Below are 25,729 nucleotides of genomic sequence, written 5' to 3'. Positions count from 1 at the left end.
AAGTATCTTTTCGAATAAACACACGATGCTGCATAGTGGCGGAGATATGAAAATGGGAAAATAAAAGGTAAATAATTAAAACAAATGATGCAGTGAAAAAAAAAAAAGGCTTCCTATTCAAGAATATACATGATGCTGTACAATTGTGAAAATTAGATTTGCAAAAAATAAAATAAAATACGTTCATTTAATTCAGTTAGCACTGTAAAGAAAATAAAACGTATTTTCAAAAATGCGCTTTATGATGGACAGTTAAGAAAATTTAAGAAATAGGAAAATATAATATTAATATTTAAATCTAGCAGGCTACATAAAATAAAAATAAAAAAACTGAGCAACATTATATGATGCTGAGAAATAGTGATCATTTGCTAGTATATATATATATATATATATATATATATATATATATATATATATATATATATATATATATATATATATATATATATATATATATATATATATATATATATATATATATATATAACCCCATTATGGCGATCAGTAGACTCAGCGATTAGTTCACTATATATGAAGTTTCATTATATCCAAAATTTATGAACAAATAGTTTTTTAACATATTGCACAAGTATCGTGAGAAATAGTGACTACAATGGCACATAATTTGTTGTATAAATCATTAAATAGATAAGTATGCATACATTAACTTTTGTTATTCCTTCCTTCCTTCTTTTTTTTTTTTTTTTTTTTTTTAGCTTGACCTATTTAGAATAAAATAAGTAAAATATTTGGAAATATTAAACGTGGTGTAAAAAATCTCTGGTCCAGCAATATTGCTGGACCGGAGAAGAAATATACATATATTTCTTTTTCGAATTCAACAATAATAACAAAAATCATACTTTAAAAAATTAAAGAAAAAACAAAAAAAAAAAATCTTCTTTTTTTTTTTTTTTAAATAGACATTTTTTAAAGGGAAAATTCTTCTTATACCAAACGTGATACTGCTACACAAAATAAACTCTATAGATATTCGGTTTAAAGTAATGCAGTTATGCGATCTGAAAGTGAATTTCATCTGGGAAATTTAGATCCCCTCTTTCAAAATGCGGCAGGCAGACAGGATTAGTTTTTAAAAGATAAGATATATAAGATAAAAATTTTAAGATATTTAAATTAACAGCAGGTGCAAAAGAAAGATTTTTAGATTATAAATTTTTTATAGAGGGGGGGGGGGGGTGAAGTTTATATTTGTTAGTATGTTTGTTAGTATGTATAAAAAAGAAGAATACTTTTCTACTATTTATATTTGTTAGTATGAAAGTAATGAAGTATCTATATTAAGCCTAATAGGTAGTGAATAAGTTACAGTATAATAAATGGATTTCCTTTTTAAAAAAGTCGCGCGTTAAAATGTTTAAAATTCGTTGATTCAATGAAATTTTAACGCGAAAATGATTAAGCTAAAAGTAATCTGCTATTATATTTTATAATTACTTCATTAAATTTCTAATATATATTTCAAATTATCGAAATAGCTATTTCTTTATTCCTTTCTTACTTCTTAACTTTTGAAGGAGACTCGATTTTATTTTTCTTCCTTTTTTTTTTTTTTTTTTTTTGAGATTTATAAGTGGGCCATAGTGCCAGATAAAATACGAGGAAAAAAGAGAAAAGATTGAAGAGAGAAAAAGAGAGATAAATGAAACAACACCTTTATTTTTCTCATCGTCTGGCGAAATCTTATATAAGGCAGTGTTAATTGCATTTTCATTGATTTTCTCTAGCGACGTTGGCTAAAATAAAATATGAAATTGTAACCGGAGTCATTACAGAAAATTATTTCGACTTTTTCGCGCTTCATCATTGTAAAGAATTTGTATTTGCATGCCGTACATTTTGTTAATCTGTATTTTACCACTGGCGACCGTCCAAAAATTTACCTGCGTGCATCTACATTTTATGGATTTAGCCCCCAAAACAGGGAAATGATACAATGCTAGAGTGAGCCCAATGTTTTCATAATGCATTCTCTATCTTGTGGTGTTTGTTTATTTATCAAAATGTTAGAGCTTCAAAATACATTTACCGCTAAAACATGGTAAGTATTCTCATTTTATACGTACAAACAGTATTTACAATGTAACTTTCCCGCTAGACACGAATGTAAATCGATAGCGATGTGAAAATTGCGCAATGGGATAACCAGCCGGTAACAAAAAGCATTTTCTGAATATACTTTTGATTTTAAAGCTATTTCACGAGACAAAATATAATTTTTCCTAACATTTGATCCTGTTGTCTAAATTTAGGATTGTCTAAAATCAGTTTTTAAATTTAAATTATGATAGAACAAAATTCAACACTGGTGGAATGGTGACACCAATGACCGGCAAAGAAATTTTTTGTTAGTTTCGGTTTAGCTATGTGTTGCACGTTGATCCGAGTGCCGGCTTTTAAAATGAAGTATAACTCTTTATTTAATATCTTTGCTATACATTTCTGCTATTTATTAGATTATCATGAATGACGTTTTTTATGTTCTAACAATTATCGTTTTCTGTTTCAGTTTAAAACACGTAAAAATGGTAGTGCCGACAATCGTCATGTTTGGAGTTGTTCCTCAATATTTTATTGTTTGGGTTATGTGGAGGTGTTTAACATGTGTTTTACCTAATTGGATTTATCAGTATGGAGATGATATGTATTATTCTGTGTATCAAAAGTTCGTTCTCTTCTTTTTTGAACAAGTAGCTGGTACAAAAGTGAGTATCGTATCCGAATGTCAATGCTAAAATTTTTTTAATTATTTATGTAATAACCTAAATGTAGTATAATTATATTTTTAATCTAAAAACTATATTATTTATTAAGATGTTTTAGTACTTAAACGATGTCATTCTAATCGCTATATTACACTTAGATTTGTAATAGTTAAAAATATATTGTTATAACTTTGTTTATTAAAATTTTTTACTTGATTGATAAAGTGTGATGTTATTCCATTTAAGTCTTCAAATTATCAATGTTTTAATTTTTCTATATTATTGTATTTTTATTAACTACTTACTTGTTTTAATTGAATACTTAGATATGTAGTAATTTTACACATTTTGAGTTGGATCAAATTTCTTTTTAAGTTTGCAATTACTTCTTACTATTTATTGCATTGCAATCATTGTTGTCCGTTAGTTATAGTAATTTTTTAAAATTTGTGATATGATATGAGAAAAAAAATCCCATGTGACTATTTTTAAATGTACAATGTATAAAAACTGAAAAAAATATATAAAAATGAATGCAGTTCCTGTTGTAACTTCTATTTGAAAGTAATATTTATTGTTTTTAGTGCACAAATGTTACTGTTATTTAAAGCTATATCTAGTCCCTATAGGGTGCTTATAAAGTAAATATGAAATGTTTAAGCAAATAAATTTTATGAAGTAACAATTGTTATTATAATTGCTTGCTAACTAGCTGTTGTGATTTAAAGAGTAAAAGAACTTATACATGTTATCACAAATATTAAAATTGTTTTGTTTTTCATTGTTTGTTATCAAGTTATAAGTAAATTGATAAGATTTGAGTTTTTCTAAATTTATCTATTATTTTAATAAAAAGTATAAATAATAAATATATATTATGTGAGAGAATTGTATGCTTATAAATAGTAAATAGATATTTGGTTTTATGTAGTATACCAGATTTTCTAAAACATAAGTAATATTTAGAGTGTAATTTTTGTAGTCTTCTAAAAATATTTCATCAATTTTTACTTTTTTCTAATATTTCAAAGTCAAGAATAAACTTTCGTGATTCATTTGTTAATTTTTCTTTTCTTTTATTTTTTTATAATGGTAAGGTAACTAACATTATTTTTATGGTTAACCCAGTGCAAATAGTAACTAACTTCTAAGATTGAAATGGACTGTAGAAAATGTACAATTTTATTTTACATTGAATTGTCTTTTTACGACATAATTTATTTTTCCACTTCATAGTATTCTAATTATTAAAAAAGTTAAAAATAATAGTCTGATGGAATAACTTGTTGCAGATAAATACAACTCTTAATAATTTTAAAATTCAAACTCAAGGTTTTGGCTTAAAAATCAATAAAAAATAAGTAGCCTAGAAGCTGTCTTATTTTTTTGAAGCTAACACTACTGGGTTTAGCTTTATATGGTTAACCAACCATACAACTTGGGTAAGAATTGTAGGATTATATTATTTCAGTTATAAGGTTTTGTGTTCATAAAGTAAAACTCACTTTGATTTTTGCTTAGTTAATATTAAAGGAAACTGACTAAGATGGTTTTGAATTTATTGTTTATTTTTTGAAGTATAGTTTTTCAAAACATATAAATAAAAATGTTAAATACTTTACAATATCAGAGTTAGAATCAAAGTTTAAGGTAAGCATCGGTAATGAAAAACCCTTTCTCTGTTCTTGCATATTCTTATTTTAGTCCAATTTTATTACTTCTATAAAGATAAATAAATAGCAAACATGTAATACTTGTTTGCACTAATAATGCTTTTTTTTTTTGTCTCATTTCTGAATTAAACACTGGTTATTTTATGTTTCTCTTCTGACTTCAGTGAAATAAAATATTAAGAATATCGTAATTAAGTAACATTCTATAATAGTTAAATATTTTAAAAAATATAATCAGTATCTGTTTAATTTTGCATAGTAATGGAAAACAGCTCAAATGTACATTATCCAATGCTTAAAAATATAGGTATTTATGTATTGACCTGTCAACCATTTTTGCCGAATCTGATAATAAATTGGGTTGTGGTTTAAATTTAAATATTGTTTAATTTTTTGCTGGCAGTAAGTTATACAGGGAAACTTCTGTTAAACAGTCAATCTTTGAACCAAAAAAATTATCCTCTTACGAAAGTTGTCCGTTTATGGGATGGATACTCTAATATTGAAGTTTAACGCTGTAAATTATTTTTGAAGTAATTGCAATGATATAGAAATAATTTTTACAATTAACTATTTACAATGATATTTATTTAAACTTTAAAAATATTGTTTTTGATACAAAAAGTTTATATATATAAATAATTCTAGATGTATCTACAGAGAAATCGGTATATTTTTCCCATTTACGCATACATTTAAGTTAGTCATATGATACCAAATGGGTGCTTTTAGTCCTACCTCATTTCCTCAGAGGGTTTAATTATTAGGTTTGCACCGCGAACACCTCCCCATCATTTGATAGGTAACGTGGTAATGCCTCCTAGAAGATAAATTTTTCACAATGCGCAGAAAAAAGTAGGTAAGTAGCAATGCATACCTGTAAGGCTCAAGGCCCTATGGCATTGTTATATTCACAGTTGAGCATCTGTGAAATGTCTAACTAAATGTTGTATTTATATAAACATTTAAATCACTAAATTTGGCCGTTTAAATTTTTTTTAAACCCTGCTGTGTTAAATACTGTATCTAAATTGAAAGGAATTTTTTGTCGGGGAGAGGAATGGAGAGCATTTAAGGCATAATATTAGCTCGTGGGGTCTCATAACTAGTATCCTCCAGCTGAAAAGATCAAAAGATGCCACTGTCTGAAATATTTCACATGAGGATTATCATTTTCTCTCCCTTCTTTGGAAAGATTAAGAAAGGTGACTGGAAAATGATCAATTCTTTAGTAGTGAAATAGCTTTACAATATTTTTTGTTTTGGATAAGGAAAAAAAAATTGTATGCTTTAAAAATGGTGGAAGCTTGCATATTTTTTTTATAGAATTTTAAGCAGAAATATATATATTTTTTCAAATTTAGAAAAATTAGTCATCCAGTTTGAAGAGATGGAAAGTAATGTTTCAGGTCATAAATCACTGTTTGTGTCTAGTTAGGGGAGTGTCCGTTTTGTGGAGAAGGTACATAATGGTTTATTCATAGAAGATTCACTGGGAATTTAAAATATGTCTGTAATGAGAGGCATCCATTTTGTTAGAGTGTCTGTAATGTGAGGTTTCACTGTATCTGTATTTTGTCTATTTCTTTATGATCAATTACTATGTAAAAATAAGCTTGGAAGATATCAAAATGATTTGACAAAGTTGGTCGTCAGGAACAATCGGTGCCAAAATATATATTGTCATATTTTTCGCATCGCAATATTGCTCGTAGTCATCGCAATCACTACCTGGAATGATAACTAATCTTTCATATTAAAAAAAACTACAGTTAGAATAAAATTAGCTTGAGAATAAGATTTTATATTGTTATACTTTTATCTTCATCTTTACTTTATCTATACTTTTATTGTTATATTTTTATATTGTTATCTTAAGATCATTAATAATTTATTTTTGCAATTTTTTATTAATTTAAAAATATTTGCAGGTATTTCTCTATGGAAACGTGGAAGAAGTTACATCAAAACCAGAAAGAGTTATCTATATGAGCAATCATCAAAGCACTGGTATAATTATATAGGATTTTATTTACAATAGTTTTAAATTTTTTAAAACTTTGTTTTAGTATATGACCAGTGGGCATATACGATCAACACAGTGTACTATCAAATCACCAGGTGACCAACTTTATGATCTTAACAAGATTGTCTATAACTGAGGTTGTAGTTGACATAAAGATTGCTTTGACTTTCCTTTGTTTAATTAAAACTGTTCATCCAAAAACAGTAATTTTTTTTATAGCAAACATAACCATACACCAGAATGAGGAACATTTTCTTTTTCTTTTTGATAAATTTTTAATAAAAAACAACTGTTTATATAATTTAATATTTATTGTAAAAAATTAGTGTTACATTAATTAATTAATGCAATCTTTAATATAGTATTTCATTAATACTGAGTTTTGTTTTTAAAATTAATTGTAATTTTTTTTTATTTCCAAGTATTCTACTTAAAATTTATGTATATAATGAATACACAGTATATAATGAATTATAATATGATGAATTTAATTATAATTAGTTTATTTAAATTATTGGTACCCATTGAAGTCTGATTTAATGACATCTGATGTAAGTTAACAAATTTTCACATATGTTAAGGATTCATGCCACCATGTCGCCAAATGTTCTATGAATGTCGCTTAAGTCATGCGTGGGAAACAATATTGTCGTCTTGAATTATATTCGAAAATTACAAAATAGTAATGAAAAATAGTTTTTCTTTTGCATTGAAATACATGCATTTAAAAAAATTGTGTTAATTTTATTCTAGGAATACGTTTGGTTTTAGTTTTAAGTTTTTTCAAATGGAATAACTGCTTTTTAAACTTTTATTATGTCACTTATTGATAGATGTAAGAAAAACAATTATAACTTGTATACAAATTTCTCTTATGTGGTACCATAAACTCTGGTATTTCTGCATGTACTGACGATGTAATTATTCATTAATAAAACATGATATTTTGCTCTTTTAAAGTTAACTGTATTTAGAATTTTTAGATAAATTTTAGTATAATATTTTGTTAGTTCTTGCTTTCTCTGTTTTCCTCATTTACTTATTTGGTTTCAGCATTTTAATCTCTATGTTGAATCGATTTACTAACTTTATTTTAGCTTTTTTTTCCACTTAATTTTAATAAATTCTAATCTTTAATCATTATGGGCTGATAAACCTAATTAGTTTTAGGGTGTAGTAGATAGCAATTAATAACTTTAATGTGTACCATAACATAAATCATACAATTGTAAATTTTGACTTTCTTTTTCTTCTCAAGTTTGTTTACCATATTTTTGGACCATTAAATGAATACCTAGGTTGTTATATTGGACCACTAAATTTCCATTGTCAGTGTGAACCCTACATTTGTCAGTTTAGAATGATTCTAAACATGAAACCAGGAGATAAAATTTTCACTTTAAAATTCCAGTATATTAGGAAGCTGCATCAAAAACTGTGTAAAATCTAAAAGAAATTAATTTATCTATGGATATAAGCATCATTATTCATATTTTAAATGACACATTACTGGTAGTGTTTTAGGTCCAAAATGAAATTCTACTTTTCTTATACAATTTTAGCATTAATTGAAAAAAAATTCTTGAAGAAATCTTTTTACTACATAAATATAATTTTAAATATAGATCACTATATGATAAGAAAAGATTTGTTGGAAGTTATAAATTTTTTTTAATAAAGACATTCTAATGGTAGGAAAAGAACTCTAAGCTTATTACTACTTTAAGCTTACTATTCTAAGAACATTAGGCCAATAATTATTTATTCCATCTTTTTTTTATATGAAAAAGGTTAGGAAAAGAAATTACTATCAAAGCAGAATTCCCAGAATCCTTTTCTATTTTATTGTATTAAAACTTAAATCAATTATATATTTGTGTTACATGTTTTTTTATGCTATCTGAAAATTCACAAGTATTGTGATTTTTTGATTATCTTTGTAGGCTTGTAACAGTTCTTGCAAAAATATCTGTCGAAGGAATTGAAATGCTGTGATTTTTATTTAATTAAGCTGACAAAATTTAATACTTCTGTTTTGTTATTTTTACAGTGGATTGGGTAATTGTCCACATGCTTGCAGATCGACAAAAGTCCATTGGCCATGTAAGATACGTCATGAAGGATTCTTTACAGCTTGTTCCTTTGTATGGGTTTTATTTTTATGAGGTATGTGTTAATTAAGTATGTGTAAAATGAATCTGTGTATTTAAAAAAAAATTGCATTATTTTTGATAATTCATGTTGAAAATCGGTTTACCAGAAATCTTATTAAAGGAATTCAGCATCGTAATGTAAAATTAAGATCATAATTTGTGTGCTAACTGTGTGACTTTTCTTTGTGTGTTGATTGTTGTGATTTCATATATTCGTGAACTTTCATTTCACTGAAGATCTAGCACTATGTCTCTTACCTGTAAAAATTTATTTAACTAATTAGATAAATGAGTTGTAGATTATATCATTATTGAAATTTAATATCTGTAATAATACTTGAATAAAAATTCAGTGTTTGCTGTCGAGTTGTGGCTAGTGTCAGACTCTTGGCTATGTCTTAACTATTTTGTTACATGGTATATAAAATATGGTTCCCTGTGTATACCTATGCATGATTCTAGAGCGTACGACTATACGACTATACGAGAGCGTACGACTAGCGAGCGTATGCATGATTCTAGAGCATGATACCTATGCATGATTCAAAAAGCCATGATTCTAGAGCGTACGACAGAAGCAGCATAAGGCAGAAGTTAAATGATTAGTATAATTTATTTAATTATTGTTAACACAACTAAACTGAAATCTAAAAGCATTTAACAATAAAAATACATTTCTAAACTCCATGAAGTTAAGTACAGTATCAAAAAGTAGAAAATCAGAATATTAAATAGCAAGAAAAGCAAATGGTAACTGCTTGTACACTTATTAAATATATGTGGAAGATTTTGTAGGTTTATCCTGAGAATTTATGACATGGAATGGCTGCTATCGAAGAAAACTGGGAAGATGCCAATCCATATATTTGGTCAAAAAGATCACATTTTGAGTGGGCGAGATGTTATTCTCTCTAACAACATTTAAATAAACACTGTGGTTCAAGTAGCTGTAAAGTACCATAAGTAGTTACAATAAGCATCTTCAGATGGCTTAGGACAGTGTTTCCCAAATTTATGAATTTTGAGTACCCTTTCTAAATTTTTCGTAACGCTGTGTACCCCTAATAAAAAAATGACTGTTTTTTTTACTGTAAAAAATGCATAAAAGTTAAAAATCACAACTGGCTGTTGACAACACGAATTAGTAACTGTTAATTCTGCCAAAAATAGCCAATAGAAAAACATGTAATCGTAAATTTTCTTGGCTAGTTTTGTTTTTAAATAAAATTTTCATATGTTGCAAGATATTTCGCATAAGAACGCGTACCCCTGGGGGTACGCATACCACACTTTGGGAAACACTGGCTTAGGGTATAGAGCATTCCCCATCCAATAAGGTGAACTGGGGTTCGATCCCGGCAATGGCTGGTCGATACAAATTCCGCATCCGGCTTGCACCGACCACAGTGCTGACCTGAAATATCCTCAGTGGTAGACGAATCATGGGTTAGAATTGCTTTGACATCAGGCTAACCATGGGAGGTTTTCGTGGTCTTCCTCTCCATGTGCGGGTTAGTTCCATCAAAAAGTCCTCCACGAAGGCAAATTTCTCCCAATACTTGATCCAGGAGTTCCCTTGTCTTCTGTATTGGGTTCAAAATTACAAGGCTACTATGGAGTTGAACATTAGTAGTCGCAAACTCAAAAATTGAGTCGGCTTTGCAACGACGGTTATAAAACGAAATAAAATAAGCATCTTCAAAGGCCGGGATAGCCTGTTTGGTAGAACACTGGGCCATTGTCCAACAGTTAGTGAGTTCGAACCTTGCCTGCCGAAGACTCCTCGTGTAGTAAATGGGGACTGATACACATTAAATCTGTCGAGTTTCAAAGTCCTCCATGTTCCCATAACAAATCAATACCTCTGGGGGTACTGATCCAGGAGTTTCCTTTTTTTCTGGATTGGTTCAAAATTACAAGGCTACAGAATTGAACATTAGTATTTGTAAGCCCAAAAATTAGGTCAGCTGTTCAACGGCGGATATAAAATAAAATAAAATAAGCAGCTTCAAAATTGTTTGAAATTGGGGAGTTATGAAAAAAAGATTGAAAAATTGGTAACCACACCAGATGAAATTTATCTAAAGTCTTACTTTTTTGCTTCATAGTAAAAGTTTTTTCGGTGCCCGATTGATTTTTTCTATTGTTAGTTTAAATTTATTCTTGTGGTATTTATTATTGTATGGTGTATTTCATATTATTGTTATTTACATGATAAGAATGATAAATTAAGTAATTTTTACTTTAAAGTATATTCATTATCTATTATGCATAATTCTCTAAAATGTTTACTTTTTCATTGATCAATTTCCGAATATTCTATACAATGTAAGCTTCTTTTATGTGACATTCTCACAGTTCTTGCAAGTGCCTAACTCGTATTTTATCAAATTGAATTTTAAGATATTTTTTATTTTGACATTTTAGCATGGGTGTGTTTATGTGAAAAGACATTATTTTGATTCGAATAAGATGATATCTTCTCTTCATAGCCTGCAAGATAAAAGAATTCCCGTAAGTTTCATGTTATTTTTTCATTTGAACAAATTTTTTTTTTATGAATAGTTCTGTCATTAACATTTGAATTGCTATGTTCTTAGTATTTCTTAATGATTACTATTTGCTATTATCAATTAATTCTTAAAATTTTTCATCACCATTTTATCAATACCATTTTTTAATTACAATTTACAATAAATTATCTCTCATTTATTGTAAATTGTGTATTATATATATTTTTTCAAAAGTGAAATTTGTAGTTCTAAAACATTTTCAAGTTTAATGCAGATTCTGTTTTAAAACTATGTATTTTATTTGCAATAGTATTTTTTTTTCAAGTGAAAAAGATAGTTTTAAATATATTTAGAACTTATTTAAATAGAATTATATGCAGATTCTGCTTTATAAAAGATTAAAATGATTTAAAACTCAGTTTTTGCTAGAGAAAGGAAGATTTGATCAACTAAACTTTTGATCTTGGTAAAAGAATTTTTTTTTTTTTTTTTTGCAATGCTAACAATACAAATATTTTCTTTAATAGTATTTCTGGAAATATTATAATAATTTTTTTGATCCTTTCTTAGTACTTTTTTTCTGCAATTAAAAAATAATTAGAAATTAGATTTTATTGTGAAGAAACATATAAATTTTATTCTGTACTGGATTCAAAGTCAACATCTGAAGTGATGCAATAATAGTTTATTCATTTAAGTATTGAAAGTTTCTTTCATGTACAATGTTAGGAATTATTCTCCATCAGTAAAGGTCTTCTGGTTAGTTTTTCTTTAAACTTTTATTGTTCTTTTTTATTTACATCTAAAAAATTAGAGTTTATTTTATGATGTTTGTATTTTGTTTTAGACTTGGATGGTGATATTTCCAGAAGGAACTCGTTATAACCCAGAAATGCCAAATGTAATTGAGAAAAGTCAAGCCTTTGCAAGAGAACGAGGTTACAATATTTATTTCGATTTGTATTTAAAATATACCTAATTAACCTTTTTTTGAAATTTCACATAATCTTTTAAAATTGCTATTTTGTCAATCAGAAACGTGAAAACATGTACTTAACTTTAAAATATTCCTAACATTTAATGTTAGGTTTCAACAATTTTTTTTGTCGTTGAATTTTTTGCATTGGCTGAAAGTGTTCAAGCATTTTATGCACTTTGGCAATAATAGCAATTTTTAAAGAAATTTCACATTATCTTTTAAAATTGCTATTTTGTCAATCAGAAACGTGAAAACATGTACTTAACTTTAAAATATTCCTAACATTTAATGTTAGGTTTCAACAATTTTTTTTGTCGTTGAATTTTTTGCATTGGCTAAAAGTGTTCAAGCATTTTATGCACTTTCGCTGACAGCAATAATTATCTTCTTGTAGGTTTAGTGCCTTTGAAGCATGTGCTCACGCCTAAATATAGAGGTTTCCATCTAACACTAGAAAATTTGAAAAATAACCTTGATGCCGTCTATGATGCAACTGTGATTTACTCTTGTACAAAAGGTGGTAAAAGAACAATACGAACAAAAGCCCCCACTATGTTTGGTAAAAATTATTTTCATGTTTTTTATAAAGTTTTGAAATATGTACCATTTTTTTTTATGAATACTTTTATTCAATCTTGTCATAATCAAAATGCTCAATAGATAAATAAATAAAAAGTATGTAAAAATTCCTCTAACTTAGGTTTATTTAACACTGGAAATTTTGCAGATATTGATTTATTTAACACTTGAAATTTTGTTATGTTGCTTTAAATTATTTAATTAGGAAAAACAATCAGTTGGTTACCTTGATTTGTGTTATTTATCGAAAATCAATTGAGTTACTCACCTGTCTATTTTTTTAAAAATTAAAACATCACTTTCTCAAAATTAGTCTCTAGTGTTTTTAGCATAGAGTAAATATTTATATTTTTGGGTCCTTTCTGTATTATGACTTCATATTATTACATCAATTTTAATCAGGGAAACTGAAGTTATTTTAAACTCCGTACAAATATGTCTATCAGTTACATTATTAATGCCCACCCACTTACAGAAGGTATAAAAGAAAAAGACTTTTTTATGAAAAATTAGATGTGGTATACAGAACCTGTCCAATGCATGACATTAAAAATCATTTTGTGAGATAAAAATGCAAAAATAGGAAAAGAGGACGAATTTAGCCTAATAATTGGAAGATACAGTTTACATCATAATACAAACTACAATAAACAAAGATTAATCTATTTTACTGCTGAACCATGCATGACCACATCTAGAACCTATTTCAATCATAAACCAAGTCATAAAATTTCACGGCTCTCACCTGATGGGAAGATGCAAAATCCGATCAATTGTGTACTTGTCAATGCCAGACATTCTTTAGATATTCAAGATGTTAGAGCTTACTGAGGCGCATGTTATGATTCTGATAATTTCCTAGTTATTGCTAAACTTAAATTTCAAATATAAGACTTTTTGGAAATTTGATTACTTAGTAACTATTCTACTGATTAAGTTTAACTTTTCTATTTTGCTATGTAAAATTAAATTTTTTTAAAATGATGTAAAAAATTGTTTATCTTACAAAAAAATTTTTTTTGACTATCATTTAATGAAATAATAAATAATTATTAATAATTATTTTTTACATGGCATTATTTTTGGATAAACATATTTCATAAATGTATACAAAATTGTTCAATTCGCTTAAAAAGTTCTTGAGATATGGTGAAATATGTTAAAAATAAGAATTAACTTAAAAGGGTTCCAAACTTTGGACCACACTACTGAGCAAACTATTATACTAAAATGTACTAAAATATTGTCTGCACTAATTAGTCAGCATATTTGAGGTTGCCTTTTCGAAACATTAAAATTGATTCCTTTAACATGAAGATCCAATTATTAGATCAAAAGTTATTCAGGGTGCTCCATTTTTCTTTTGCACATTGCCCCTCAATTTCTAACATTACAAATTTAAGGTCTAACATTTCAAACTAAGGAAATATCAATTTTAAGGTATGCCTATCAAAATCTATAAAAGTAAAGCTAAATATTGGTTCCACATATCAAATAAGACTTTCAGACAAATTTCTTTATAATTTTATAAATTAAGGGCTTTTTTATAAAGATCTTCCCTCCTCCCAAACAGAAAGAAAAAAATGTTCACATTTTTTCTAAAATATTTGAAACTGTAACAACAACAACAGTATTTTGAATCTCTTCATAATCTCCAGCTCGGATCTGAGTTTGAGCGAACCTATATTTTTCAAATGAAGATAGACTTCAGGGATCTGTATTTTGGAACAGTAGCTCTTCCAACTAGGTTTTTTCCAACTAGAGTTTCAACCTAGTACTGTAACATCAACAACCGTATTTTGAATCTCTTCATAATCTCCAGCTCGGATCTGAGTTTGAGCGAACCTATATTTTTCAAATGAAGATAGACTTCAGGGATCTGTATTTTGGAACAGTAGCTCTTCCAACTAGGTTTTTTCCAACTAGAGTTTCAACCTAGATCTCAAACAAGATTCTGATTGGTTTTCCTGCATCAAAAAGACGTTTGCTTATGTTGTTTCTTTTCTGTAATGTGTAGTGAACGCTGGCCACAATTTTTACTAATTTCGTAAGTTGCTTAATAAATAAATTGTTTCATTTGCATTTATTGTTTTAAGTTATTATGTTATTCAGAGTTTTTGGGCTTAGTTTGATTTACTTTTTCTTATTTATAGTTGTATTTCTTTAAGTGTTTTTCAAAATTTTTTGCATGATAAAGACTGCACATTTTATTTTATTCAAAATATAGTTTAATATGATTTAATATAGTTTAATTGATTTGTGATTTATCAAAACAATACATGCCATAAGAAAATTTGTGAAACCATTGGTGAAAAGATAACCGGTTAAAGTGCACCATTGTAAACTATCTAAACAAAGGAAAGGGAACTATTCTATACAAAGGTAAAGTTTGAAAAGTCATAGGAAATAAAATGTAATTGATAACAAAAAATTATACAATTAAAGAAATGGTACAAAGTGAGCAGTGTAAATATTGAAGTGTGTTGAAGTTCAATATTTTTGACAAATTTATTTAGAAAAACCAAACATGTATACATACATAAGAAACATATTATAAACCTATAACAGCATAAACATAATAAACATTAATCATCGATTGCGAAGTCTTCCATGTTGTCCAGGTAGTTTCTTGTCGGAGAGGCAGGTGCGGCTGGTGAGTTTCTCTTGTTCAGGACTTCCTTCCATACGATGTTTCGGGTGTGGGTTGGATTCTCAGGAGGCAGCAGGACCTTCAACGCACTTTGACGCTTGACTCTTGAAAACGCGACGTAGAGCATTCCGTGCACGAAGACCGTCGTGAGGAGAAGCACGCCGACGAATTCGAATGTTTGGCCTTGTGACTTGTGTATCGTAATGGCGAATGCTGGAGTAACTGGGAATTGGTGCCGTTGCATAGTTGCGCCAAGCTGTGATTTGCTGGAATCGAGCCTGATCCTTGGAAGGTGTACTTGTCGGCCTGCGTGTTCTCCGGTGATGATCTTAGCCTTGATGATGTTGTTGCAAAGTTCGGTGACAATCAATCGTGTTCCGCTGCACATTCCTTCAGAGACATCCAAGTTTCGGAGAAGCATGATGATGGCGTTCTTCTTGAGCTTCAAATTGTGTGGAGGCAAGTCGGCGATGTTGATCGAGTTCAGGAATTCAGGCGCGAATTGAATTCCCCCTTCATGTTGATCCTTTACCGAGTCGAAACTTGTGTATGTCTTCTCTTTGCCTGGAAGCATAGCGATAATCTGCTCGTTGATCTTGTCCTTATCGTCGTTCAATGGTGCAAGAATAGCGCGATTCTTCATTGCTTCGTAGTTCCCACTTCTGAGGCATGGTCCGAAGATTTCATCGATGAGGTTACCACCAGAGCGAATTTCTTCTGGGACTTCTATTTCGCCGAGTTCATTCACTTCGAGTTCCCCGTCGCCGAGCTTTAGCAGGTATTTCGCGAATTCTTCTTCTTCGGGATCAACGCGCATGTTCAGTGTTCCTCGTATTATCAGCTCTACGGAGTCTTTCATTATGGCGGCGTTGTTCCTCTAGGCGAATGTTGCGGCCTCTCATTGTTTCGTTTTTTCGTCTGCGTCTTTCATAATCGCGGTATTTTTCTCGTTGAGATGCATTAAGTTCCATCAATATATCCGAGATTCGTTCCTTGCTATGCTGCTTGACTGCTCTTGTCGGGCGCAACGGCGTTATCATCGGGTCTTGGATATTCAAAGCGTGCATATTGGTCGAAGATGTGAAAGATGCGGCTTCAGATGGTTCCGACATGTTCAATTGGTCACTGTTCACAACGAATTCGTAAATTTGCTTCCGTTCATCCGCTTCTTGAAAATTCTTGTCCAGGAAAAGGCGTCGATGAGAGAGGTATTGTCGAGCATAAAAGACGATGTAAACTCCGCAGGAAGACGCGTCATCTTGGTGGTTGTAAGCGTTGCGAGGTTTCACGATGCATCCTCTCAGCCTTTCATTCGTAACAACGGTATTCAAAATGTGTCGCAGTATTTTTCTCAAAACAGCATCGATGGGCAGCGGGTTGTCGACTGGATCGCAGACTAATAGTTGACGTTCTCCATAGCTTGCTTCGTAAATTCCTAGCATCCAGTGCTCGCCTCTATCCATTTGAGCTCTCTTGTGAATGGGAATGAGTAGCACGTCGAATCCTTGTTGAACGCCGTATAGATAGTTGGAAGCCTTGTTCTGGTCGCTGATATCGTTGAGAAGAGCCATTCCTTCATAAGCGCCATCCACTGTTGTAACGTGCGACAAACTCAGAAGCGTGCGACAAATTCAGGGTTAAGTATGGCAACTTTGACGGTCGGGTAAGCTTGTTCGGCGTAATGGAGAAGCATTCTGACAATGACGGTAACTTCTAGTTGTCCATTTGCGGGTAGAATTGAGTTGATCGCTTGTTGTTCCAAAATTCCGGCTCCTTGAAGAATTTCATGTAGAGGTGCGTTCTGCATGTTGAAAATGTAGCTTGAAATCTGATGAATGTTGAAATGTCGGACTTTGTTGACGGTGATTTTAACACAAAAGTTAAACTTTTCTCCACTTTGATAAATGTAAACTAATGCGAACCTTACAATTAAATTATTAATTCCTTCGTATATTATTGGTTTAAATTGTCGAAAATTAATATTTCAATTGTAAGGTTCGCATTAGCATACATTTATAAGAGTGGAGAAAAGTATCTATAGCCATTATGGCGAACTAATAAAGTTTGAAAATATCCTATCTGTAACTCCGAACTGCTCGACCGTAGCGCTTCAAAACCGGCGCCAATCGATTCCTCATGGCCAAAAACCCCAGACCCCCAAGTTTACCGGAGTTTCTTAATTCTGGGGCGATTTTCGACTTGGCAACCATTCCTCGTATTATAGTATAAGATATATCTATATATATAATAATTATGTGATACATAATTGTATTTTTCTATTTTAACGCATATTAGTAACAAACTAATGTAACCAATGGATTAAAAAAAGTGCATATAGTCTCAAGAACAATTCTTAACCAAATGAAAAAATCAACCTTTTTTTAAAAATTTTTGGTGCATATTTATTTACTATTGTTTAATTAAAAATTATGTTATTTATAATCATATTTAATACTTAAAAGGGAAATGAAATCTATTTTATAAATTCAATTATCTTTTTGAAAAGATTATTTTTACTTTTATTTACGACTTTTCGAGAAATTAAGAGATATACATACATTGATTCTTTTATCCGAACTTTGAGATTAAGTGTGTTGAACCACGGATATTAGTGGTTTGAAATTTACGAGATACTTTGACTGTGTTTCATATTATAATTGCGGTTCAAAGAGTTATGGATGCAAAATTTAGATTCAAACCAAGTTTAATCGGTTTTGAATCCCTGATCGTGGTTCCAAAATAAGTTCAGAATACGGTTGTGAGAATACTACCTTATATTAAAAATATTCAACGAAAGAAGTCATTAATTTTTTTACTTCTTTAAAGTTAATAAAAATTAATTTTTTCAAAAATTTGGGCATTTTGTTAAAGGTTTGCAATTTGAAAAATATTGTTCTTGTCATGATATTTTTTGCCTATTTCTAATGTTAGATATATTTTTTATTAAAATTTAATTAAAAAATTAAATCTACTTATGATGTGACTAATGATTAATCAAACTTCACATACAATTATTGAACTATCGATAATATTAATTGTTTTATTATTTTTTCATATCAATAATAACTATTTTAGTTGTATAGTATTCATGTGATTAATTGATTTTCTACACAGATTGTGCTTAATTCTGCATTTTTGGGTTTATGTCCAGATAAATCATCAAATTTAGTATGGAATTAAAGAAATAATAAGTAAATAAATATTATATAATTTTTATGACTTAATGAAAAATATTTTTCTGCTAGTTTATGTCTACAAATTATTACAAATACAAAAGTTAGAATGCATTCGTAAAAATTATTAAATTTCTTGATAAATTGTACTATAAGCTATTTTTAAATATGTTAAACTACGTAAAATGAAATAATGTTGCAAATTATTTTTGTGAATATCTAAAAAATCTAATTCAATAGTATAAATATGATAAATTTCGTTTTAATCTTACCCATTTTTTATTTCAGAGTTTGTGACTGGTTGCTGTGATGCTGTATATATTCACATTAATCGCATCGATATGTGCAGTATACCTGCGAATGAAAGTGATTTGAGATCTTGGTTGCACAAAATATTTGAAGAAAAAGACAAGTATGTTTTGTTTTTTATAAATTCTCAAATGGACAATTCCATGTTGACTGACATTACATTTTGATAGGTTTTCTTATTTTTAATTCTTTTTCGTTGATATATATTTAATAATTTTTAAAAATAGTTACATTTGAAGCTTTTTAATTGCCTAATATTATGTATCTATTAAATTATAAATGTTACATTAAGAAAAAAATAAATGAAATGTGACTGACTTTATCTAGAAAGGACATAGAGTTTCACCACATTTTTATTTTGGTCTTCTTTTTCTTCTATTAACAATAGTAGAATTATTTTTAAAAAAATATCTTTAAAAAAGAAAAAAGCTTCAAATTAAAAGAAAACATTGAAAGTACAAGAAATGACATATAAAAAGTGCCACATAAAGAAAAAGCTCTTGTGACTGATGTTGCAATTTTTTTGTAAATGATGTTATAGATGCCAACCATATTAAAATTTTGATAAATATTTTTTATTTATTATTACAAAATGTTTAAAAACTACTACTTTTTATTTTATATCTCAAATAAAATAAACTAAGAAATTTGTTAATGGATCGATTTTATTAAATGTTTATTTTTTTACTAAGTTGTCCTTCGTATTATGGAATTGCCCTAATATTTCACGTAGTTTTGTATAATCCTAGATGGTAGACTTAAGATTTAGCAAAATACATGACTTTGCATGATACAATATTATATTTTGTTATTGTGTTGTAGTTCATCTTAATTATACTAAATGACACTTCCTTCTCCCTCTAGAGTAAAAAAATGTTGTCAATTTTTTAAAATTGTGTTGAAGTTCATACGCTAGGAATTTATTGGACACTTTTTTACCTTTCATGCATAGCTTTCTTAGTTGTATTTTCAGTATTGAATAAAGAAAAAAAAGATATCTGAATATTATGATTTTATATCTTCATGATTAGAGATGCCCATTTAATTCATATTTATTTTTTGATTGCTATAAAAGAAATCATTTTTTGCTTTATCAGTTAAAATATTTAGCAATAATGACAAATGCCATTGTTCAATACTGCATTACATTTTTAATGCCTATTTTACTTTAATTGTTTTAAACCATTAAAGAGTGAATTTTTTTTATGTGCCGTGATGCAAAAAACTCTCCTATTAAAAAAGTTATTATTTTTTTCAACTAAATAAATATTTTCTTCTGTTAGTTTTTACTTGATTTTTGAAAAGAATAAAAAGCGTTTGCTTGGTGTAAAAATAGTCCTCTTTCAAATCAAAAGAATTCTCATAGAATTCTGACAATTCCTGTGACATTCATGTCAGGCTAGGTCCAAATAGTTATGCCAGTGAGAGTCATTTAAGTCTGAAAAATACTGATTTGATGCATGGATTAGGTATTCCATGTATAATAGATTGACAGTTTCAATTATAAAACAGAATATTTTTTATTTATTTAAACAGTTAATATTAAATTTTTGAAACTTAAATCATGCTAATTTTTAACGTTTTATCTGTCTGACTGTTTGACTCGTAGTTTTGTTGAAATAATACTCTGTATAAATTAAAATTTTAATAATTTCGGTGATTGCGAAAATGATTAATTTTGTCCAAAAACTGCCATTCTGCTTTATAACTGTTCACTATACAATGATTGGAAGAGGTAAACTACAATAAGTAAAACTACTGTAGTCACTATTGTTTTTCATATTTTGTAATGTAGTGCACAACTTTTTAAATAAAGTAGTGTAGGAAGTATTTTAAGTTTTATGTATATATGCACATTTATTTTTCTCTGTATGTCTATTTTTATATAAATGTATGCATAAAACTTAAAATAAATGAGCAGTTTTTGAAAAAACAAAAAGTGTGCCCCCCACCTTAGGCTACAACTATGTTACGAATAAAAGCTAATTTATCATTTCGGCCATACATTTAAATATGAATGAACACTCAGGAAATTCTGAAAGAATGTGTGCATGTTATTAAAATGAAAGGGGGCATATTTTCTTTGTAATTTTTTATGTAATTTATTTCTTACAGGAAATAAAAGAGCTTTAAACTCTTAACAAACTTGCAAATATTTGCTAATTTCCTGGCATTTCTAAAATATGCACTGTTGAGAAATGCATAAAAAAGTTAAAGATTAAAAGAACAAAATAGTAAAAAATGATTTAGAAGAACTAACTGACTCATGTAAACAAGAATAAATAATTGTTAATTATTCTTTGTGCTTAATTAAATAAGCAATTTGTCTTATTCAAAACCATTTTGAACCTGGTGGAAAATAAGTTCTCCTACAAAGTTCGTCTCCTAAAATAAGTAAAGTATTAACCGCATTTTAAAAAAAGTCTTTGTAGTTAACCACATTTTTAAAAAGTTGTTGGTTATTGCCAACAAACGTTTTTCGGACTATTGATCTATAGCTTTAAGATAAATGAATAAATTAAAACCATGTAGTAACATGGTGTGTAGCGTTTTTAAAAGTGCTTGAAGGTGCTTATTTTTTATTTGTGTTTTTTAAAAGCCCTTAAAGGTGCTTTTTTATTTGGGGTTTGTAGAAGTGCTCAATTTTTTATTTTTTAAGAAGAGATTTTTTCTTTTCTGTATCGATTGTTGTTCTAAATTACGAAAAATTAATGATTTTAATAATTTTCTTTGCAATATTTATCAGAAACTAGTTATTTTATCATGATTATGTAAAGGTTTTGAAAATATTTTTGAATTTCATTTATTTTATGTTTATAAATTCAGAACTTTAAACAATGGAAAATTTTTTTTATTACTGCACAGATCCTAATAATGATTTTCTTTTTGAAAAGTGCTTAAAAAGTACTTAAAAGGTGCGCACCTTGTCAAAAGGTCTTTTTTTTTTAAATCTGGCTGCGCACCTTGAGTAAGCAACATAAAAAAGAAGTCTCTCTCTCTGTTGACCGTGGATTTCCTTCTAGTATTATTGACTATCTACAAATTAGTCTTACATTTCGGTAAATCCTCAGATTTGAACTTAAATTTGTTTGTTTTACTTTAATATCCCAGTATTAAACCCCAAATCGCTAAAATTTTAAATAAATTGGAGTTAAAAGTGTTTTTTTTACCCGTGAGCAAATTAAATTTTACCAACTTTAATGACCCTGTTGTTAATATTAAGAGTTGGGATGTTAGCCAAATTATACTTTTTTAAGTTTGTTGTTTGCCTTTTTTTTTTAAAAAAAAAAAAAAAGAAAAGAAAAATAGTCTAAGTAATGTTCCAAAAAATTTTCTGATTTTTTTGAAAAATGTTTTGTAATTTTATTTTGCCTACTAGGAGGCATCTCATCCTCTTTTGGTAAAACAATTTTTTTTCTTGTTGAATCTTGTTTGTAATATTTTTGCTCCTCCCCTTTTTACTTCTCCCATTTGTGTGTCAACACCAAGGAAGACTCTTGATTATTTAATTTAATTGAAACTAGTATGTCTGTTTTCCTTCATTTGGGCATGACAAATAATCTGAATAATTGTTATTTATTTGTTATTTATTTGTTATTTTTTTAATTTAATCATTCAGATCAATGATTTTTATTTTTAATAGAGATCAAATTAGTAAAAATATCATAATTTTAATCATTGTCTATTATTTGTTTATTGTAGTTTCAATCGTAACCTTATTGTAATATCTTAATACTTTCTTCTCTCCATAGGATGCTTGATGCATATTACAATGGGAAGCACTCTCCGTCCATGTCCAAAATGTTTCCTTTGTCTAACGGATTCATATCCCCACCTAGGCATTTATCAAATTTAGGATGTCTACTGTTTCTTATGAGCATAAGTGTTCCCTTTGTTTTCACCTCTTATGGACGATCCATTTACTGGAAAACTTGGGCCTTTGGAACAATGTTCGGATATTTCTGGCTGGGTATCCGATCTGTATGTTGACTTGTTTGCTTATAGCGTTGAAATATTAATTATTACTTTTTTTGGAAAGCAGATTGCTAGTCTGAAGAAAGTCTAGTCGTAGGAAACTGAAACCATTTAAATTCTCTTTTAAATCTGAATATTTATTTTATTAGAAACTTGGAACAAACATTCTTACTACTTAATGCATTCGTGTAATATTTGTAGTATTAGCTGAGATTTTAATTAGTGAATGATCTGTAGTAAAGGCTGTTAGAATTCGAAAGTAAGAATGTTAGATGTGTTGTGTATTATAAAAGTAAAAGTAGGCACTCACAATCAAAACTTATCATTAAAAATGTCTCTGTAAATAATTCTTTGTAGAAGTCGATAATTGAAATTTGTAGATATTGTAATTTATATGATGCTCACATAAAGATAATTCCATTTGCTTGCATTTTTCTCTTATCTATTTCTACAAAGATAGTGCCATGCTCAATTTCTTGAGTAATATACTTGACTTTTTATATAAAAATTGCTCTTTAAGATGCATATTTATTCCTAAATATTAATCAGATTGAAATTTAAAATTTTTACCGATATTCTGTAATTTTTTTTCTTTCATTAGTGCCTTTATGTAGATCAGCTAAATTTTTCTTATTTTTATTTGCAATAATTAGTTTTGTGATGATTTTTTAAGAATTTTAGTCTTTCTTTTGCTTATAATTATTTTCAGATTCATAATCTTTTATAGGTGCTTTTAGCATGTGATATCTTAAATCGTTGGCAGGCTTTTTTTAAAAAATTTGTTTACATCTACTCTAAATTCATTAATAGGCTTGTTATTTGTTATACGTTATTTAGGTCAGATGATTTTTTTCTAATTTTATTATTTTATTGCTGTAGGTTTTATAATTTTAGTTTTTTTTAAAAAAAAACTTATTTACACCTTTAGCATAAAGATATTTTAGCAGGCGATATCTTAAATCTTTTATAGTCTCTAATCATTTAATTTGTCTGCAATAAAAATCATCAATAGTCTTGTGATTTATTGTACACTTTTGTATTTAGCTTCTAGCTGATTCTTTTTTAAACTTTTATTCTAAATTACTATAGATATGTTGTAGGTTTTAAAATCTCTGTCTTTCTTTTGCTCATGACCACTTTTAACTCAATAAATTTTCTTGGGTACTTTTTCAACTTATCTTTTACTTTATCTTTTGCAGTTTCAATTGATTTAATTTGTTTACAATCAAAATCATTAATAGACTTCCACTTTGATTTGTTACACACTATTTTACTGTAACTATCATGTGTGTTGGCATAATCTTTTATTCTTATTATACTTACATTTGCACAATTGTTTTTATACTGTACTGTACTTCTTCTTTTCATTTTCGTCTCTTTATATTTGTGACAATTTAAAATATTGAACTCAATCACCATTTCTCATTCTATCCATTTTCTTGATTTTTGTTTGCTAATTTTGGTATTATTTGTGTTTTAGTTTTTACTGTGTGTTTTAGTATTTTAATTTAGTATTATTTTGCTAATTTTTATTGACTAATTATCTACCTCATCATTTAACCAAGTCAATAAAAAATTTTTAAATTAAAATGTAATTTTTTATGCACATAATTTCATTTCGTGGCAAAATCTTAATTTAATTTAATTTCATTCGTGGCAAAAATCTTAATTTAATTTTTTTATCAATATTATATTCATGAGATACTGGTGAAATCATAATCATCAATATGATTTTATCAATTATGATTTAATTATGCTTCGAGTCTCTTGCATTTTTATTATGTCTTTCTTTTAGACAAGGGTTGGCGACTTGTTGCTCTTGTAGCTCAAAAAAAAATAATTTTTTTTAATTAGTTTTTTAAAAAAACACATATACCGGTTTTCTTTAATAAGTGCAGTTATATGTTCTCTTACTATTTTAAATAAATTGTTTAGTTTTCTTCATAAATACATATTTCACAGCAGATAATCGTTATATTGTTTAGAATATTCTGATGTATGTATTTACATTTAGATCTGCAAGAAAAAATAATAATAATTTATTCTAATAGGAAAAAATGACTTTTAATTTCAGAAACATCGCTGACCCCTATTTCAGACCATTGATAGAAAATTTTCTTATGCTCTGAGAATATTGCATTTTTTTAAAAAAAAAAAATGTTCGTATTTATTTATTTTTATGTTCTCGAAGTATTTTAGGTTAGTGTATTTTTCTTTTTCTGTGATGTTGAAAGTTGATACAATGTCAGAAATATATCTTTTCTTTAAATTTGAAATTTTAACATGGAGCATTGTTGCAGAAAAATTATGCATTCTTTTATGATAATATGCATTTTTTTTTAAATGAAATTGGTTGACGTATTTTAAACAATTTTCCAGACATCACAATATATTTTGCATTTTTTTAAAATTTAATTTATTGTACCATTTGATCTGTCTATCTATTTACATTCACAGGTGGTGAAATGTTGCCGTTTCTGGTCTTTGTGTCTTTAAACTCACGTGCATGCCTAAATTGTAAAACAAGAGTATTAATGCTGTATTTCTTTAGTCATAAAAAATGATAGCTATTTTGAAGAGTCTATCAAATCTAAAATTTGTTTACTTTAAATGTACAGTGTTTCAAAAAAGGACTACCCTGAATAACTTTTGATCTAACTGTAAGATAATCACGTTATAGGACTCTATTAAATGGTTTGAGGGGGTGACCTCAAATATGCTTATTAAATAGTGCAGATGATATTTTAAGTTACAAAATCAGACACACAAAAACGCACTTTCTCTAAATAAAAATTTCTTTTTTTCCCATCTAATTCGGATTTTTGACCTTTAAAATATAAAGAGTAGCTGCAATCTATGAAATATTGTCCTCCATAGTTTGGTCCGGAGAGTGTTCTGAAGTTTACACCTCATAATGTTAATTTTACTTTTTATGTATTTTACCACATCTCAAGAATTTTTTAAGCTAAA

General features: G+C 28.2%; 1 protein-coding gene across 2 annotated transcripts; it reads left to right on the top strand.

The window, feature by feature from the left end:
• The first annotated feature begins 1,721 nt into the window (after positions 1-1,721).
• Positions 1,722-25,729, top strand: LOC107454075 (1-acyl-sn-glycerol-3-phosphate acyltransferase epsilon). 2 transcript variants are annotated; one of them, XM_043045607.3, is made up of 10 exons: positions 1,722-2,065; positions 2,534-2,729; positions 6,334-6,412; positions 8,479-8,594; positions 11,009-11,095; positions 11,942-12,032; positions 12,468-12,632; positions 18,764-18,887; positions 22,537-22,765; positions 25,217-25,729. In XM_043045607.3, exons 1-10 carry the CDS (start codon positions 1,989-1,991, stop codon positions 25,253-25,255), a joined length of 1,203 nt encoding a protein of 400 aa, XP_042901541.1. In that variant the 5' UTR covers positions 1,722-1,988; the 3' UTR covers positions 25,256-25,729. The 2 variants fall into 2 exon arrangements, with proteins under 2 accessions (XP_042901541.1, XP_042901542.1); XM_043045608.3 differs by lacking the exon at positions 1,722-2,065 and adding an exon at positions 2,118-2,430.

The sequence above is a fragment of the Parasteatoda tepidariorum genome, chromosome 6 (genome assembly GCF_982258835.1).
Source record: "Parasteatoda tepidariorum strain Cologne lab strain chromosome 6, Ptep-v5.0, whole genome shotgun sequence".
Classification (NCBI taxonomy): Eukaryota; Metazoa; Arthropoda; class Arachnida; order Araneae; family Theridiidae; genus Parasteatoda; species Parasteatoda tepidariorum.
Note: the sequence above shows the minus strand (reverse complement) of the source record. Positions and strands in the feature narration are given on the sequence as shown.